This window comes from Thalassophryne amazonica, chromosome 23 (genome assembly GCF_902500255.1).
Source record: "Thalassophryne amazonica chromosome 23, fThaAma1.1, whole genome shotgun sequence".
NCBI classification, from domain to species: domain Eukaryota; kingdom Metazoa; phylum Chordata; class Actinopteri; order Batrachoidiformes; family Batrachoididae; genus Thalassophryne; species Thalassophryne amazonica.
The window spans coordinates 24538169-24559090 of NC_047125.1; the positions used below are offsets into that span (position 1 = coordinate 24538169).

Consider the following 20922-nt stretch of genomic DNA (forward strand, 5'->3'; position numbering starts at 1 on the left):
AAATGTATTTATTTAATTTCAGTTAATCTGCAGGGTGTTCTTGATCTGATCTAGTGTTCATCCAGTTTTAACCATATCTCACGTTGTGTAAAAAAAAAAAAAAAAAAATGGTAAAACTACCTCTCTGGCCCCGCCCCCTTTCGCGCGCCGACACTTTCGGCCCCGCCCCTGCCGATCCTGTTAAAGGCATTAAAGTTGGTGTCTCTGATGTTGTCCCTTAATTTCCTTCTATTGTTTTTAAAATCCCACGCATTCTGCTTCAGCGGGGAGTGTTAGGCTAAAAATAAGTGTTGGACTCTCGGCTAAAGATACAATTTCACAGCGAGTTTACTGGAAGTTTGGGAAGAGTGACGCGGGACTCAGCCGCACTTTCGTCTGAAATAATCGCTTGGAGACGAAAAATGATTTCGTGGGACTTTTGGACGGTGGCGATCAGCGCGATATCCGTCTGTAATGCAGGTACAATTATCTGAACGTGCTGAATTTTATTGCTATAAAGTGTCCATTAACTCCAGTGAGAGTTGGCTTTTATTTTGTGCTGTTTTGTTTTTTGGGGGTTTTTTTGGCGTGTGTTTGCTTGTTTTTTTTTTTTTTTTTTTTTTTGGCTCTATTTTGTTTAAGAAAATATTTTAACTCCAATTCTATCATTTTCTTCTTCTTAGTAGTAGTAGTAGTAGTAGTAGTAGTAGTAGTAGTAGCAGCAGCAGCAGTCATATTGGATTACTTTTATTTTCGAAATGATAATTAACTTTTTTTTTTTCATTTCAAAGTTATCTTTTCTCAAAAATATTTCTGATTTATTTGTGCTATTTAATTCCCACCCATTCATCAAACACCATTTTAAACCTTTGACAGATTCATTAAATCTATTCTTTTTAGGGGTGGGCAAACAAAAAATCTTAATCGCATTAACTCAATGACTTTCTGTGATTAATCATGATTAATCGCATGGTATATGTGAAACCCAAAAATGAATTCAAAAGCCGCTTAAAAGCAGTTTTATTTGAAAATGTAAATGAACATTGCATAAATTTGAAAATGTAAATTTCAACTGAAACACACTAATGAAATCAAATATAAAACCACTGGCAGGTCATTTGTTATCCTGTTTCATATCAAAATAATAATCATGTCCATGACTAAATGTACTAAAACAAATACGTCACAGTTGTACACATACCACAATTTGATATGTGTACAATTGTGATGTATTTGTTTTAGTATTTTTAGATTTTGTTGTGATTTGGCACTTTATAAGCCGATTAAATTGAACTGAAATTGAACATTTTATTGAGTCTTAAAGTAAATAAATATCCCAGCTAACAATGGAACGTTGCCTGAACGTTACATCAAAGTGGCAGTAACGTTGCATCACAACGTTGTAGGAACGTTCATTTGTAGACTCTCCAGAACGTTCCAGGGATGTTGCCAAGAACGTTGCCAACCAACCAACCTAGAACGTTCTCAGGAGGTTGTGACAACATTGCTGCAACGTTGTTGCAATGTCCCCCAACACGAACGAACACTGTGAACACTGCATGAGTCTGTAAATTGCAAGTTTATTACTTTAGAAGTATTATTACAATAGCAATGCATTAAGCCATGGACAAGTTCTCAGTAACTTGATTAGTTCTCATCCGCCCTCCAGTATTATTACAATTACAACAGCATTAAGCCAGGGATCAGTTCTCATCCGTGATGTGTGACCCATGACTAAGGTTAAAAAATTTTGTTGTTATTTTCACTGTGCAATTGTATACACTAGAAAATGAAATTTCTTTTCTCAATCAGTGACTTCAGTGCAATAAAACTTCAATAGAATAATTTACCTTACATAAATAAATATAAAATAATACAGTCACAGAAACAGGTAAAATACACTCCAATCTCTCAGGTACTAAGCCAGGTGACATCATCCAGTATTATTACAGTTACAATAGCATTAAGCCATGGATAAGTTCTCAGTATAAAATGAACTAGAAGGGTCAACGTTAAACAAAAACTGAAGATGTCTCCACCGCTCACCCTTTAAAGCAGCAACATCAGTCCCGGATCCAGACCGGTTTGGACCGATGTAGTTGCATCGGTCAGATTTTTTTTTTACGCATTGTTCGTCATCGGTTAAAAAAAAAAAAAAACTCAAATAATCCTGAATAGTGCCGAACGTGTCCCCGTGGTGAACACAGCTTTTGATTTGTTCCCACAATGGTGGGTGGATCACAAAGGTGGATCAAAACAAACATGGCGTCAGTCCAGTCAAGTTGATGATCATGGCATCCAGGAAAAAAGTTGTGCAAGGAAAACTGGGCACTTATTTCATGTCTCCCCCGCACCTTACAGGGGGGAGGCATAAGTTCTCAGTATAAAATGAATCACTTCTCATCTGACCCATGACTAATTGTGGCATCATCACTCATGGCACTGCCGTCCATGGCGTCATCATTCACTACACAATGGCCCATGGCATTGGCATCCACATCGTCGCCCATGGCATCGGCATCCACATCGTCGCCCATGGCTTCATCCACCCCAGCATCTGAGTCAGCATTAACACCAGTACCAATTCTTTCATCCTCCTTCTTTGCCTAAAAAACAAAGAACACCATTCATAAAAATACTATACAATAACTTATATAGTGCCAGTCCCCTCAGCACAGTGAAGTTCAAGGGCGCTCAACCAGTCCATGTATTAATATGCAGAATCCTTAATTCAATATCTCAATTTTTACAATTCATATTTAATTTTTCAGAGGATACTATTCAATGGTTTCAATCCTATTTTTCGAACAGAAAGCAGCGTGTTGTTTTGGATGGTGCCACATCCTCGTATCTCCCTAGTTATGTTGGTCTTCCACAAGGCTCAATATTAGCCCCTCTATTATTCTTTCTGTATAGAAATGATCTCCCCGATGTGTGCTCTGAACTAAATATGCAAATGTATGCAGATGACGCAGTAATCTTTACCCAGGGAAAAGACCTGTAGACCTCACAAATGCACTATGTAAAATACACAAATGACTACATAAAAATTGTCTTCTGCTGAACACCAAAAAACTGTATGTATGATGTTCACCAAAAGACCAATTAAGCTAGTCAGATCCCATGTTTTCTTGGAAGGGGAAGAACTGTGCTTGTGAACCAATTCAAATATCTCTGAGTGACATTAGACCCAAATCTTACATTCAAAAAACATATCAAAAAGGTAAATCACACTGTAAAGTTCAATCGATCTAATTTTAAACATAAGATATGTTTATTACAATAGATGCGGCCAAATCTTACTTACACTTCATGTCACATATAGAGTATTGCATTACAACATGGTCCTTTGCAGGAACAACTGTACTGAAACCAGTAGAACAATTGTACAAAAAAGCCATAAAAATATTGGACCAAAAAAAAAAAAAGATTTCTCATCACCATCCACTCTTAGAAAAATATAAGCTTTTAAGTTTTGACAATTTCATGCTATTTAAAATGTGTTGTGCTGTGTACAGGTCCCTACACAATTTGGCCCCACCCCCTCTGAGGAACTATATTAACAGGAAAAGTAACAACGAAATTAACACCAGATCCTCCGCTAGGTGTGATTGCGAGATCAAATTTTGAAAAACTGTCTTTGCTCAAAATGTACTCTCTATTAGGGGCAATAGCACATGGAATACTCTGCCAATGACAATCAGGTTCAGCCCCACATTTGCTTTATTCAAGACACAGCTTAAAACATGGCTGAAAGATAACCAAACCTGTAATCATTACGAGTTAAAGACATGCGAAAGCAATATAGTTTCATATACACGCACACAACAACACATAGGTAAGCTTATGCACACCAGCACTTTAAAGAGATACTGCAGCTGTATCGAGCACTTTACTATCGCGACAAAGCACTTTAATTCAGCATCTTATAATAAAACTGACTGTACCTGTACATACCTACAACTGAATTCTACCTCGGTACTTTCCTGCACTTTATATTGAGACAACAGCATTTTAACCTCCATCTTGACCGGAACAGATAACTCCTCCTTTATATGGCTCTGGGTTATATTAAAATATGACAGTGTATTATATTGTAAATTATCAATGTTTTTATGCTTGTTAAATGCTCTGTGTTTTATATTTTATGTCTGGAGACTACGGATGGAAATTAGTATTATGCTAAAACGGGCATATTTACGTTAAAGTGTGTGCCATATATATATATATATATATGTGTGTGTGTGTACACGAGGGCTGTCAAAGTATAGGTCCTTTTTATTTTTTTCAAAAACTATACGGATTTCATTCATATGTTTTTACGTCAAACATGCTTGAACCCTCGTGCGCATGCGTGAGTTTTTCCACGCCTGTCGGTGATGTTATCCGCCTGTGAGCACTCCTTGTGGGAGGAGTCGTCCAGCCCCTCGTCGGAATTCCTTTGTCTGAGAAGTTGCTGAGAGACTGGCGCTTTGTTTGATCAGAATTTTTTCTAAACCTGTGAGACACATCAAAGTGGACACGGTTCGAAAAATTAAGCTGGTTTTCGGTGAAAATTTTAATGGCTGATGAGAGATTTTGAGGTGATACTGTCGCTTTAAGGACTTCCCACAGAGTGGGACGTCGCGCAGCGCTCCCACGCACCGTCGTCAGCCTGTTTCAAGCTGAAAACCTCCACATTTCAGGCTCTATTGATCCAGGACATTGTGAGAGAACAGAGAAGTTTCAGAAGAAGTCGGTTTCAGCATTTTATCCGGATATTCCACTGTTAAAGGAGATTTTTTAATTGAAAGACGTGCGGACGGATTGCAGTGTCGGCTCGCAGCCGCCGCGACGCTCCGCCACAGGAAAAACACCTCTGTTGGAAGCTTTAAGGACAAGTTGGAACATGCCTAACTGTTAAACAATTTCTCAGATATTCACTCCACTGAAAGCCATCAAAAGCCGCCTGGATTTTACAAATGGTTATCAACACGGAGGTGTTTTTCCTGTGCCGCCGCACCGCGCTGGCTGCGTCCCGACACGCGGACCCGTCCGCACGTCTTTCATTAAAAAAAATCTCCTTTAACAGTGGAATATCCGGATAAAATGCTGAAACTGACTTCTTCTGAAACTTCTCTGTATGACTCTGAAACTCGGAAAAATCCGTATAATTTACAGACTATAGGTTGACATGAAAACCACCGAAAAGCTGTGTTCACCGCGGGGACACGTTCGGCTATTCGAGATTATTCAAGATTTTTTTTTTTTTTTTTTTACCGATGACGAACAATGCGTAAAAAAAATTGGACCGATGCAGCTGCATCGGTCTGAACCTGTAGAACTTTGTACCGAAAATGTCCATTCAAAAGTTCGGCATTTTTCTGCATTTTGTTTTGTTGTGCATTGCATAGCCTGTACTTTTCTCGATCCTCGTGTCGTTTTCTGTGTGAACTGAGCTATCAGCAGGAAGCAGCAGCATAAACTCGCCCCCGACTGACGCTTTCAAAATAAAAGGCAACGAGCAACAGTCATAAGGCTAAAAAAACAAAAAAACCACAGCGTTAAGGGGAGGAACAAAATTGTCGGCGATAATGACCTCAATAATTAACGCAACGTTAGCGCGTTAACGTTGCCCAGCCCTAATTATTTTCGTTTCGTTTACGAAAATAATAATTATTACGTCCATTGTATGTCAGAAAATGGTGAAAAAATGTTGATCAATAAGTTGTTTTCCAGACCCCAAGTTAATGCCTTCAAATATCTCATTTTGCCTCCAGCCCATTTACTGTCAGATCTGGAAATAAGATCTTAAATCTCACTGCGACCTTGATAAAATAAAGAAATGGAGTTTGGAGTAAAGACATGAGTAAATGAAGATAGAAAGTATTCACATTTAATAAGCTTGGGGGAAAAAAAGACTCAGCTGTTGAACATTTTTCAAAACCACAGCTTTAACCAACTTTTCTGAGGAGCTGCAGCGATATAAATCTCTGCAGTGCAGCTTCCACGGCTTCTACATTAAAACGGTTTTATAGTTATATTAGTTATAATAGCTCTTTATAATATACAAGATATTTTCTTGAGTACCTTTATGACATCATGGGAGAATGTAGGAGATTTAGGTCGAAAAGTCTATTCTTGTGTGGGCCGAGTTTTGGACAAGGTCATGGATCAAAGCCAAAGGTGAAATCTGTGCATTTAAAAAATTCACAATATTCAGAAATAAATGAGAAAATGAGCTTCAAATGTATTATTTAATAGGAAAAATGAGTAAGAGATCTGATATAAAATTGCGAATATCTCCCTTCTTCTTCAACTTTTTGAAAATTATATTATTTGACATATTAAACTCCAGCTACTCAATCTCAAGGAATAAGTGAAGTTAACTGCAATGTTGACATTAAACGAATGTCATTGCGCATTTTTAGAGCCACTAGGTCAGTCATAGTAAATACTTTACCTAAGGGTAAAGGTCCATGTCACAAACTGCCAAAATTGCACTGTAGCGCAATAACTTCCATTCGCAGAAGTCATAAGATACAGGCAAAATTCAGTTCCTCATCAAATAATGAGTCCGTTTTCTGTAACGGTAAAATATACACTGAGTTTTTAAACTGGAAACTGACTCATATTCTTTGTAGTCTTTATTGATGATCCCTTGGGAAGACTCTCGAGGAAATTGAGGTTCCAGCAGCATTGTATAGCAGCACACAGGTTAAGAAGAACACAGAGTATCAAAAGTAACAAACAATTTGCAAAATGTAAATACAAATATAAATGGCAGAAATACTGCTTGCTATTGACTACTACTGCTCCTCTCCTTCCCATCCTCTGTATTCCTGTTACTCCTTTTATCCTCCGAGTGAGGACTTGTACAGCCTGAGGGACCACGGAGTTTTTTCAGTCTGTTGGTCCTGCACTTTCATGCTAACCACAGAGCCAACCTGCCTGATGAGTTTGTCCAACCTGGATGTGTCCTTCTCTTCAGAAGACATCTCATCAAGGAGGCAGGCAACATGAATCAGTGGATTTGATTTTGCTGTCTGTGCATATAGCTTCTTAAAGGGTAGATGTTCATATAATTCTGGCCATGGTCCCCGTACTTGCTGCAAACGAAGCCCTCAGTGATTGCAAAAACATCAGATTCCACATTGTCACTGGCTGCTAGCTCAGAAAATGTTGGTAAATACTTTTGGATTCTTGATCCTGTGGTCATACAGCCTTGCTTTTGCTTTACTAAAGAATGCAGAACATAGAATAGGTGTCCGTGTCTTCTCAAGTTCAGCAACGTTCATCAAGCGCCTGGTGTTTTTAGCACTGGTGCCATTATCGGTCCACAGGTTTACATTAGAATTGCTCTGATTGAAAAGTAGCAAGATGGATACCTCAGTGTCACAGCTGTGGACAACCGTTGGAGAGATGCCTTTGAATCTCGTATCAATGTGTGAGCGTCATCCCTTCAATTTGGATTTGTTTGGGTCAACTGCAGTTCAGACCTACAGCCAAAAATGCCTTGCCAAAACAGGAAACAGGCCTTTATTTGTCCACAGTGATGCAGGAACGTGTGCTGGCTCAATGACTGATAATGTATTTTATGTATATCAGCAAAGTAGTACTTACACATCCAAGGTTCTGAGTTCATGTCTCACGGTTAACTCATGCAAACAATCAAAGCGATTGCTAACCAGCGATTGTTCTGTGTGAGGCACAGACAGCAGCTAGCTGAACTGTAAGATATCTGACATTTGCTTTTGTAAGACTGAACATATGGAAAAAAAAAATTCTTATTTTGCAGCTCGTCTTCCTTCGCCAGCGAACCCATTATATGTTTGGCGCGATGAGTTTACCGTGTATATAACCTGGTCCTTGAAGAAACCCAGTGGTCTCCCAGACTCATGTCAAATTAAATACCTAATGGTCCAACCAGACTTGGTAAGAAACATTTTTTTGAACTCTCATATAAAGTATTGTATTGAGATTAGATTAGATAGAACTTTATTGATCCCTTGGGAAGACTCCCTCAGGGAAATTGAGGTCCCAGCAGCATTGTATAGCAGAACACAGGGCAAGAAGTACACAAAGTATTAGTACTGGTTTACTGGCTACGACTTTTCCTCTCATTCCCGTCCTCTGTCTTCCTGTTACTCCTCCTCCTCCTGAGTGAGGAGTTGTTCAATCTGATGGCTTGAGGGACAAAGAAGTTTTTCAATCTGTTGGTCCTGCACTTGGGAAGAACATTAAGGCATTTAAAAAAATATGATTCCAGTCAGATTGATTAAAAATGGCTTCTGTCAGATTAAATAGAAAAACCTTCACATTTCACAAACAGGAGTCAGTAAAACTTTGGCCTCCTCCCGCCCCTCATTTTTTAGTTTTTTGTGATTTTTAAGTGATTGCTGGAATAGTAGAGAATACATTTTTCTGTTAACGCTGTTGAATACCATTTTCAGGAATATGTATGTTTTTCTAGTTTTAGCTTTTGTGAGCAATGCAAATATATATATATTTTTATTATGATTTTTACACAGTAGAATTTTTGAAGTTACAGTAGCTTGCTGAAACTGTTTCTCTCCAGGAGCCAAAATTACTCCACACCCCATCTTATCAAGACATTTGGACAACAGAGGGGAATGAAGCTGCTGTCTGGACGTACAGAGTTAAAAGCACAGTGGAAAACTGTAGCTCCTGGTTAGACAGCCAAGAGGAGACCATAATCGTCCGTCCAAAAAGGCTCGGTGAGAAATCATCGACTTTGGTTGTTTTACTCGTAATGACGATTTATATAGCTTCATTCATATTTTAGTTGCAATACCTTTATTAATGACACACTGTGTTATTGTGCAGCTGAAGCGGTGAAGCATATTGAATGTGTCCTCTATTCCTCTGTGGACTTAAACTGTTCCTGGATCCCAGTGAATCCTTCTCTGGATCTGAAACTCAGCTACAGGTGCGATCTCAATTTGCTGTCAAACGAAAATGTTGCCATTCTTAATTCAGCAAAATCCTGTTACAACTTCTTGTTGTATTTACCAAAGGAGCCAGAAAGTAATTTTGAGTGGGGCCACTGTCTACTAGATGCCGCCACCATAGCATAGTCTTTTTTTTTTTTTTTTTTTTTTTTTGCAAAATTGTAAAGCAATAATTGCTTCATTCACTGTTTCAATCCTTTGAAAAACCATTGTTTTGTGAATTTGTTGGTCCCTTTACTGTATCAGTCATTTTGAGGTAGTGGATCAGTGACTGAAGCAATTGTTTCATTCAAGATTTTGAGCTTTTCGAGAGGCAGATAATCATTTTCCAAAACAGTTTGATTTGGGGTTTGTTTCAAAACACTGATTCATTAGTGTTTCTAGGTTTTCAAAACAATGAGTTTTTTTTTTTTTTTTTTTTTTACCACAAACACAAAACAAAAACAGAACCAAATATATAATAACAACAACAACAACACCCCAGCTCAAAATCAAAAATACAAAACTCATAAAAAAAAAGAAAAAAAAAGATACAATTTAAAAAAGAATCATGGGCATTCCACTATTGATGAAATGACCTTTGTACATCACAGAAAGCCCCATGAAAAAATAGCTGCCAAATCCAGAGCAACATACCGCAAATAAGGGTCCCATATTTTATAGAACGCATCTTCCCTATTATGTAGCTTACTCGTTAGAAAGTCCAATGAAATATATTCAAGAACAGTCCGCTGCCACTGTGTTCTTGATGGGGCTTTGTCTATAATCCAGTTCGAGAGGACACATTTCCTAGCACAGAAAGTAAGCATCATGTAAAGTTGTCTTTCACATTTCTTCTTAATGTTATTATTTGTCATTCCCAGCAACATATACAATGGGTTACATTCAGTAATAATAGAAAGGATCTTGTCCAATTCACCTTTTATACTAAACCAAAATTGTTGTATTTTCCTACAGGACCAAAGACAGTGAGTGAGGTTACCCACCTCTGTTTTACACTTAGGGCAGAGCGGAAAAAAAGGTCTGAATTAAATCTGTGACGCTGAGAAGGAGATATATCAACACGATGCAAAGTCTTAAGTTGCATTGCTTTTACCCTATTACAAACACTCAAAGACCCTGCGTTCTCCCAAGTTTCATTCCAGGCCTCGTCACTGATCACCAAAGCTAGCTCCCTCTCCCATGTCCCCTTCAAATGAGTCAAATCTGAGCCTTCATATTCTCTTAATAAACCATAGCAAGTCTTAATAGAGCTTTTAAGTTTAGGCTGAAATAGTTGTTTTTCACAATCAGTGACAGTTTGGTTGCCAAGTATAGTTGTGTTCTTTAACATATAATCTCTCACTTGCAGGTACTGAAAAAAGTCACGTCTGTGAATTCCATATTTATTTACTAACTGGTCGAAGGACATTAGATTTGATCCATCCATCAAATCAGAAAGGGTAGAGATACCTTTTTCTGCCCACACAGGAAAACCAGAGTCCAAAGTCCCAGGCCAGAAAAGGGGATTGCCACATAACGGAGTGAAGAGAGATGTTAAAGTGAGACCTACCCTCCATCTTTTGAATTATTTGCCAAGCTCTGACAGTACATAAAGTGAGAGGGTTACTACAGAATATTTTTAGAATTTTACCTTTTTTCAGGAATAGTAAATTTTTCAGAGGGAGGTTGGACACGGAACTTTCTATATCAAGCCAGAGAGAAACAGGTTCTTCCACCCAGTCTGCCGCTACACACATACTCGTAGCTTAAAGCAGATAACCCGTAAGTTGGAGAGGAAATGGCGTCTCACTAATTTAGAAGATCTTCACTTAGCCTGGAAAAAGAGTCTGTTGCTCTATAAAAAAGCCCTTCGTAAAGCTAGGACATCTTTCTACTCATCACTAATTGAAGAAAATAAGAACAACCCTAGGTTTCTTTTCAGCACTGTAGCCAGGCTGACAAAGAGTCAGAGCTCTATTGAGCTGAGTATTCCATTAACTTTAACTAGTAATGACTTCATGACTTTCTTTGCTAACAAAATTTTAACTATTAGAGAAAAAATTACTCATAACCATCCCAAAGACGTATCGTTATCTTTGGCTGCTTTCAGTGATGCCGGTATTTGGTTAGACTCTTTCTCTCCGATTGTTCTGTCTGAGTTATTCTCATTAGTTACTTCATCCAAACCATCAACATGTTTATTAGACCCCATTCCTACCAGGCTGCTCAAGGAAGCCCTACCATTATTTAATGCTTCGATCTTAAATATGATCAATCTATCTTTGTTAGTTGGCTATGTACCACAGGCTTTTAAGGTGGCAGTAATTAAACCATTACTTAAAAAGCCATCACTTGACCCAGCTATCTTAGCTAATTATAGGCCAATCTCCAACCTTCCTTTTCTCTCAAAAATTCTTGAAAGGGTAGTTGTAAAACAGCTAACTGATCATCTGCAGAGGAATGGTCTATTTGAAGAGTTTCAGTCAGGTTTTAGAATTCATCATAGTACAGAAACAGCATTAGTGAAGGTTACAAATGATCTTCTTATGGCCTCGGACAGTGGACTCATCTCTGTGCTTGTTCTGTTAGATCTCAGTGCTGCTTTTGATACTGTTGACCATAAAATTTTATTACAGAGATTAGAGCATGCCATAGGTATTAAAGGCACTGCGCTGCGGTGGTTTGAATCATATTTGTCTAATAGATTACAATTTGTTCATGTAAATGGGGAATCTTCTTCACAGACTAAAGTCAATTATGGAGTTCCACAAGGTTCTGTGCTAGGACCAATTTTATTCACTTTATACATGCTTCCCTTAGGCAGTATTATTAGACGGTATTGCTTAAATTTTCATTGTTACGCAGATGATACCCAGCTTTATCTATCCATGAAGCCAGAGGACACACACCAATTAGCTAAACTGCAGGATTGTCTTACAGACATAAAGACATGGATGACCTCTAATTTCCTGCTTTTAAACTCAGATAAAACTGAAGTTATTGTACTTGGCCCCACAAATCTTAGAAACATGGTGTCTAACCAGATCCTTACTCTGGATGGCATTACCCTGACCTCTAGTAATACTGTGAGAAATCTTGGAGTCATTTTTGATCAGGATATGTCATTCAAAGTGCATATTAAACAAATATGTAGGACTGCTTTTTTGCATTTACGCAATATCTCTAAAATCAGAAAGGTCTTGTCTCAGAGTGATGCTGAAAAACTAATTCATGCATTTATTTCCTCTAGGCTGGACTATTGTAATTCATTATTATCAGGTTGTCCTAAAAGTTCCCTAAAAAGCCTTCAGTTAATTCAAAATGCTGCAGCTAGAGTACTGACGGGGACTAGAAGGAGAGAGCATATCTCACCCATATTGGCCTCTCTTCATTGGCTTCCTGTTAATTCTAGAATAGAATTTAAAATTCTTCTTCTTACTTATAAGGTTTTGAATAATCAGGTCCCATCTTATCTTAGGGACCTCGTAGTACCATATTACCCCAATAGAGCGCTTCGCTCTCAGACTGCAGGCTTACTTGTAGTTCCTAGGGTTTGTAAGAGTAGAATGGGAGGCAGAGCCTTCAGCTTTCAGGCTCCTCTCCTGTGGAACCAGCTCCCAATTCAGATCAGGGAGACAGACACCCTCTCTACTTTTAAGATTAGGCTTAAAACTTTCCTTTTTGCTAAAGCTTATAGTTAGGGCTGGATCAGGTGACCCTGAACCATCCCTTAGTTATGCTGCTATAGACGTAGACTGCTGGGGGGTTCCCATGATGCACTGTTTCTTTTTCTTTTTGCTCTGTATGCACCACTCTGCATTTAATCATTAGTGATCGATCTCTGCTCCCCTCCACAGCATGTCTTTTTCCTGGTTCTCTCCCTCAGCCCCAACCAGTCCCAGCAGAGGACTGCCCCTCCCTGAGCCTGGTTCTGCTGGAGGTTTCTTCCTGTTAAAAGGGAGTTTTTCCTTCCCACTGTAGCCAAGTGCTTGCTCACAGGGGGTCGTTTTGACCGTTGGGGTTTTACATAATTATTGTATGGCCTTGCCTTACAATATAAAGCGCCTTGGGGCAACTGTTTGTTGTGATTTGGCGCTATATAAAAAAAATTGATTGATTGATTGATTGATATGGGCACTGAGCTGATACTTTCTTATGTCTGGGAGATGAAGCCCCCCCTTTGAAGATGAGAGGCATAACGTAGATATTTTAAGGCGAGGCTTTCTCCCCGCCCATATAAACACACTAAACCAGCCATTCAAAGTCTTAACAGTCTTATGTGAAAAAATAACTGGGACCATCCGAATTGGATATAATAGCCTGGGTAAGATGTTCATTTTAAGAAAAGCAACTCGGCCGAGCCAGGACAAAGGCAAAGTTTTCCACCTCTCCAAGTCCAATTTAATGCGCTCCAACAGAGAGGTGAAATTACATTTATACATCTGATCAAAAGCAGGTGTAATTTTAATCCCTAAATAGACAAAGCCCTCTGGAGACCAATTAAAAGGAAATGGAGAAGGGACCTGAGGTTTTTCTTTTAAAGTGCCCAGTGGCATCACTTCTGATTTATTAAAATTAATTCTGTAACCTGAGATGTCGCTGAATTTGTTAATGGTCTCGATAAGTGAGGGCACAGATATTTCAGGTTGGGTCAATACAACCAGAACGTCATCAGCATATAAAGTGATTTTATGCTGTCTTTGTCCTAGACTCAGGCTGTAAATGTCCTTCCGGGCTCTCACCACCTCCGCTAGCGGTTCTACTGCCAGGGCAAAAAGTAAGGGGGAGAGGGGGCAGCCCTGCCTAGTCCCTCTCAAAACACAAAGTTTGGGGACCGCAAACCATTAGTAAGAACTGCTGAACAGGGATTGCTATACAGAAGCCTAATCCAGCTTATAAAATTTTCACTTAAACCAAATTGCCGCAAAATAAAAAACAAATAGGACCATTCAACGCGGTCGAATGCCTTTTCGGCATCGAGCGAGACCACTATGCCAGGCAATGAGTAATTTTCTGAACAATTACACCGGTTTCCATTGCAGTCCTTTGGGAAAAACATTTGTTTTGTGAAACAGTTGTCCCACTATCAAGCATTTTAATACAGTGCATCACTGTCTGAAACAGTTGTTTTATTTAATGTTTTGAGCTTTTCCAAGCAGGGAATTATTTTCTGAAATGGTTGGTTTGTATTTTTTAGGCATTTAAAAAAAAAAGAAGATTAATTTTAAGAAGCAACAGTTTCATTTACTAGTTATAACATTTTAAAACAATGAATCATTTGCTGAAACAGTTAATCTAATTACTGTTTCAGTCCTTCGGAATAACTGTTATTTTGTGAAACATTTACTGTGTCGAGGGTTTTATTACAAATGTCTGTAAAAATATGGCTTGTTGAAGACATATTTGCATTGAATGAAATTCTTGTACGATGTAAATTTGGATGATAATGGTGTTAATATTTTTTAGCAGCTATCGGTAGCTTCATGGTGTTGCGTCCAGGTAATCCATAATTAGTGAGGCAACAAGTGGGTCTCATATATATATATATATATATATATATATATATATATATATATATGTATATATATGTATATATATATATATATATATATATATATATGTATATATATGTATATATATATATATATATATATATATATATAGTGTGTGTGTATTTCATTTTATTTTACATTCTTGCTCGAGATCTGTTTGTCATATACAGCTGCAAATTCTTATCTCTTCTATTATTTAAAAAAAATGTCATTTGGATACGTTAAATGTCTCTAGGGGTAACTGCCTGTGTATTTTTTTTTTTTTTTTAGTTTTGAGCCAGATCAAAACGTGTGTCTGGCTGTCATAAAGCAGCAAACAGTGCAGTTAATCTAAGTATGAATTCATGCTTCACTCTCTCTGGAATGTAAATATGCAAGTGCTGGAAAATCACAATAAATGCACTTCTGTTAGTGGATGTTTCACAGACTGCAGATTTTCTGGTCTTTCCTGACATCTGGTGGCCACTGAAGGAATTGCATCATATTGTGCCTTCCAGACCACAGAGGACTTTGCTCATTCTTTTCATTAATTGTACCTGTTTTTGTGCTGCAGTTCTTTTTTTTTCTTCTTCTTCTCCAGGCTGTTGTCCAGTAATGACAAACCTTTGAAAGTGTGTGAGCAGCCATACAGTAGTGGGAGGGAGAAAGGTTGTTCTCTGAGAGATGCTTTTTTAACTGATCGCGTTCTCCTTCATTTGAATGGAACTCTGGATCAGGCAGAATGGAGCAGCACCTTTAAACGAATACCTCGTTTTCATGGTTGGTGTAGCTTCAGCATGTCATTACCCCCCCCCCTATCTTTCTGTCTCCCCTACTACTATGATGATTTCAAGTAATAACCACATTTTATTTATTAATTTATTTTGTGCAATTTCTCCAGTAAAGCCACATCCTCCAAAGCTGTCAGTCACTAGAGAAGGCCCCAAGCTGAAACTGAACTGGACACAGCCAGAAAACTGGAACTGTAAAAGTACATGCTGGATTTACAGGCTCTGCTTCACAGAATGTGGTCAGCTGGAAGTGAGTTGTTTGACATTTAAAAAAAAAAAAAAGAAGAAAAAATCCACAATCAATAGATGCTTAAGCACATATCAAAGAAAGCAATATAGAAAATCAATACATAAATTTTACGCTATTTAAAACGCAGTGAGTTGGACAGAACAGCAACTCAGTCCCCCTGGTTTGGTGACGCCTTTATGCAAAAACAATGTGTTATTATGATGGAGGTCCCCAAATCAAAAGAGCATATAATGAGGATAAACTAAAGTTTGATGCACCTGATCAATCCAAATCGCAACTTTGAGATTGTTGCAGAATGTAAACGCCATCAAATGCACACTGGAAATTTGGAGCAGGTGTTGTTTATATTCCAAGCAGCATGAAATGGGCTTTCTTATTGGTTTCTTTCATCCTGAAGCCGAGGTTTTTGTGAGCGTCACCACTGCATTTGTTAGTGTTAGATGGAAATTTAGCTCAGTACGTGAAAACTTAGTAAGGAAGCTTAAAATCTGAGCCTTCGCTCTTGTCATTAACCCACATGGGTGTGTCGGCTTCAGTAATTAGTTTACTTAACAGCTTATTAAACATTGAGAAAAAATAGTTTCTTTGTGGCTGGTAAGTTAAAAAGTCTGACTGCTCTCTCTGTGTCATTTTTTAGGGATGCCAGGACGTTACAGACAAGGAGATAATGTTGAATTATGTGGAACACTGTCGGTATGACTTCAAAATTGGCGTCATGATGTCAGACACGTGTGGGAAAGGCCAAAGCGACTTCAGTGAAGTCGTCTCTTACGGTAACTAAAATAACGTCGACACTTATTTGTGATACGAAACTGTATGTGTGTGTGGAAAATGATAACTATGTCCAAACATATAACACCTAATTTGTGTTTAGACTAGAACAAACATGATGAAAAGTTTAAAGTGCAATAGGAAGCTTCTGCCTTCCGTTGAATGTTGCAGTGGTTTCTGTTTATTTTTTCTCTTGAACGGCGGTTTAGCAATTTCCATGGTTCTGCAAAGTTACTTCTGACTTTAGAAGAATGCTTGAGTTTGTCTTTTGAAACTTTACAGGGAATCTGTCTCCTCTTTCACCATACAGGTGCCGATGATCGTCCTGACGGTTCTCTAGTGGTAGCGGTTGTCATCATCCCCGTCATTCTTTCTGCCTGCATCATTGTCTCCTGCTTCTGCTTCAGGAGGTGTGTGTTGGAAACCTGATAGTGTAATTTTGGTAGGAAAGACTTTAATTCTTCCATCTATTCCTTGTCCACCACTACTCCGGTTGTGCAGGCAGCAGGTTCAGCCTAAGGTTGCCTGGATGTCCCTTTCTTGAACCACATCCTCCAGCCCCTCCTGGAGGCTTCCAAGGCCTTCTGAGATAGGAAGGAATACATAATCTGTGTTGTTTTTGGTTTTGCCATGAGCTCGTGGAGACTCTTCAGGGGGAGGCGTCAAAGGGGTTTTCTAATAAGATGCTTGATCCATTTTAATGGACTTTTCTCCATGTGAAAGAGTGGTGCTTCTGCACTTGAGTTCCATTTGGGTGTCGGACTTCCTCATCTTGTCTGTAAGGGTGGATCAACGAAGGACACCCACTTCAAGCACTTGTATACTCGATGAGACTCTTTGAGTTACTTCTCAGGACTCTTCACTGCAAAAGCTGCATTAATTCACCTGTCAGTCTCAGGTTCAAGCTTAGCAATAACTCATTCACTTGGGGGTGCAGTTTGCTTCCAACCAGGAAGCCGCAATCCAGTTTCTGACAGAGTCCCATAGCCTTAGATTTGGAGGTCCTACATACTGGTCCTATGAACTGCTGAAGTCAAATCTTGAAGCTAATAGAACTATATCATCTGCAAAATGGCAGAATTACAATCCTAAACCCACCATGTGGTGCGCCCCAATCCTTAGTCAAAACTTAACATTTTGTCCACAAACAGGATTAGTGTAAAAGAGGTGATCCCTGATGGAGTCCAAAATCAACTGCATCAAGCACAGCTCAGTCATGACCGTACGTAATTCTGCACTACCCCTGAAATAGACCTTGGATTTTTAGAGAACAGTTAAATGCTTTCAAACTACAAACTGTTGCACAGAAGTGTTGACTTTGACAGTAAAAGTCCATCATGATGTTGCCCCTGATTTTAAGTGAAAATGTTTTTTATTTATTTATTAAGTTATTTAACTTTTGCTATCTGCAGCATCAGAAACCGAGAGTTCAAGGTTTTCATTTGACTATTGTTGTTGAGTTGGCATTTTTATCAAACAGGGTGCACATCAAAAATAAAAAAATGTTGAACGCCTGTTGTCTTCTTAAGGAAAAACCCCTGCATGGCTTGGCTTACGTTTGGTTTGATTATTTAGTGCGTTGGTTCAGTTTGGGTTCTCAGTGCTCGAGAAAATGTGGAAGGGGAAAAACATGTCTTTACAATTCACTCTCATGGAGGTGTTTTGTTTCCTCATGATGCCCTAAAAGGATAGTTTTGCTTCATTCATGCTTGTTGTGACGTGTCTGTGCAGGCACCGTAATGATATTTGGCCTGATGTACCAAATCCCTCAGAGCTGTTAAAGGGAATGATGAACGGAAAAGAGCTTCAGGTACATCTCGAAAACAAGAAAATCGCAAATGTGGCTGCTCTCTTGTTACCTTGCCTTCACTTAATTTGTCCCCCCCCCCCCCATTTATTTTCAGGCATCAGAAGATTTGTACGTTCCACTGCCAGAAAATGTTGACGTTCTCACAATTATTCCTGGAACGAAAAATGATGCATTGGCGCAAAACCGTTGAAGAGACATGTGGCGTGCATACACGCTGGACTTCAACTCTGAGGATTCACACGATGATTTTGTCCCGTTGAAGCTCGCTTTGAGAACCATTTTTGGGATTCTGCTGTGCTCACTGGGGAATACAGACGGGGATTCTGTACTTGCACTGCCAAGACTGCTCAGGAAGCAGAAGCTAACCTGTTTATTGTATGAACACAATCATGGCCTTACAAATCGGAAGTAGGGTGGGACATATTGCTTGAGCTAGAAAACAGCTGCTCTCTCGACAGCTTCTGTGAATGCAAAAAAAAAAAAGCGATGCTTTAAAGACCATTTTTGGCCAGTGCTAAGAACTCTTTATTACTGCATGTCCAACAGATTCATTGTTGTTTTCAGGAACTTTTTCGACTTGCATGAACTTCAGTGGCAGAAATGATCAGTGACCAAAAATTTGTCGCAAATAACGTGTTTGACTTCACAGTTAAAGTGACCTGAATCTGATTTTTATATTTGCACGAAACTTGTATTTTATCTTACCAGTTACACAGCAGCTGTATTGCTGTAGCAGAGACACACCGTATCTGGACTACAACTAGGATGTGAAAATAAGGGGAAATAATTGTCTCATGTCCCATTATGTTTGAGGCAGTCTAGAATTGTAATTACACTGTATATACTGTGTGTATGTTTTTGTATATATGCATGTAATTGTGTTCAATTCAAACTTTATTAACCTTCTGGGGTCCACAAACTCGCCAGCATGTCGAGATCTTTTTGCCATACCTTCAGTAATTCCCCATTTAAGGTACTTCAAAATTTGATAATGCCCATGTGTTGCAAATCAAAACGTTCAGAACAACTGAGACATAGTTTCAAAACCACTTCTTTTCTGCTGTCAGGATGGTAAAGATTTTGCCATAGGTTGAATCTCCCACCTGTGGAAATGAGAGATGGTTTGCTAAAATTAGTTTTTTCTTTTGGGTGTAAAAACTTAGTCCAGCCCACTTAACCTGCACCTGTATAGCTAGAGTGTCTTCTGTATAGAAAACTGGACATGATTGGATAGTAGAACTGTCATAATCTTCATTTCTTCTACAGAATCACTGTAAATATAGAAATGATTGGGCATTAATACCAAACTAGAGAAGATTACGCCACATTTCTTATTCCATAAGATGGAATCCTGCCTTGCACTAATTCAGTTCTAACGTCAGTAACGGTTTCACAAAAACCACAAAAAACAAAAAAAAACTGATGTTCCCAGTTGAGTGTTTGTTTTTTTTTATTTTTTTTCTACATGTAAACAATTTATTGACCACAGATCAAGGAAGAATCGGTGGCAAGTACTTGTACTCACCAGCTTCAGTGCTTCTGCCAGTTACCTTGTTTTGTTCTGACCATGTCGGAAGGGAGTTTGCAGGACTCAAGGTTACGATTCCAAGACCACCTTCTGGGGCGCCAGCTATAGTCGCCATCTTTCTTTCACAACGATGCTCCACACCACGGGCAGTGTTTGTGTTCCATGCAGTACCACACTGTTTATTTTTCTTCATGATTGAAAATGCTCATGTATCCATCTCTTGACTTGTCTAAAGAAAAATGCCTGTGAAAGTGATGATTAATTGTGATACTTGGATGTGTGTACTTATACACAGCATTGTTTTGGCTTTTATATTTTATTTATGTCATGTTGTCGAGATTAGTTTTCACTGTGAGTGTAAAGAGCATTATTGCAGAAATTTTAAATATGTAGAAATTGTAATATGTAGAAGCCTGAATTATGTACCCCATTCTCACCCTGGTTGGGTCATTACAGCACTTCAGTACATGTACCCCATCTTGTTACTGAGCTTGACACAATTAGAAATATGTTCCCACTTTACAGAGGAGTAGTGACATACACAAGTCACATTGTCAGTTTGTCATGAGGTAATACACTGATACCCAATTTATGACTAATAAAATAGATGTGGTTGTCTGTAACGGTACTTAAAGGGGGTTAATATGGTTGACACTTTTTGTGCGTGTGTGTGTGGCGTATACATTGCGTCGAGAACAAGTAGTTTTGGAAGTTTGGGCTAAAATTCAACATTGAAGCTCTGATATTAATACATAATATGCTCAGATCTAACAAAAACCAACTACAATATTTAACATTCGGAAGCACTGTCTTGCTTTTGAACTTGTTTTGGGTTTCCACTTTGTCAATGTTCAATCTGGACCTGAAACTGCAAGTTTTTTTTTTTTCTCTTAGAAAATTAAGAGACAAATGCTCTTATTTTAGAAGACTAGACTAGTAACTTTTGACATAGTGTGTCTACTTATTCTCTGTGCTTGTCCTGTTGGACCTCACTGCTGCTTTTGATACTGTTGACCATAACATTTTATTACAGAGATTAGAGCATGCCACAGGTATATATATATATATATATATATATATATATATATATATATATATATATATATATAATTTAGTGGATGTGGAAAGTATGCATAGTGCTTCACTTTATTTGTGAGGAATATTGCTTATATTCATACAAAATCCTTTGTAGGATTAAGACAGTGGTAAAAATTCTTTCCTTGGCATTGTGTGGATTTGTGTCCATTTTCTGGAGTGTGTGTGTGTGTCAAAATCTTTTTGTAATTGAAAAAAGTCATATTAGCTGAAAGGTATCAGCGATTGTAAAAA

The 20922-nt window shown here is 38.4% G+C and overlaps 1 protein-coding gene across 1 annotated transcript; it reads left to right on the top strand.

Moving 5' to 3' along the window:
• The first annotated feature begins 176 nt into the window (after positions 1-176).
• Positions 177-20214, top strand: il13ra1 (interleukin 13 receptor, alpha 1). Its single transcript, XM_034165120.1, has 10 exons — positions 177-459; positions 7757-7893; positions 8537-8696; positions 8806-8908; positions 15045-15223; positions 15345-15484; positions 16122-16257; positions 16566-16665; positions 17987-18065; positions 18160-20214. Exons 1-10 carry the CDS (start codon positions 402-404, stop codon positions 18253-18255), a joined length of 1188 nt encoding a protein of 395 aa, XP_034021011.1. The 5' UTR covers positions 177-401; the 3' UTR covers positions 18256-20214.
• Positions 20215-20922: the final 708 nt, after the last annotated feature.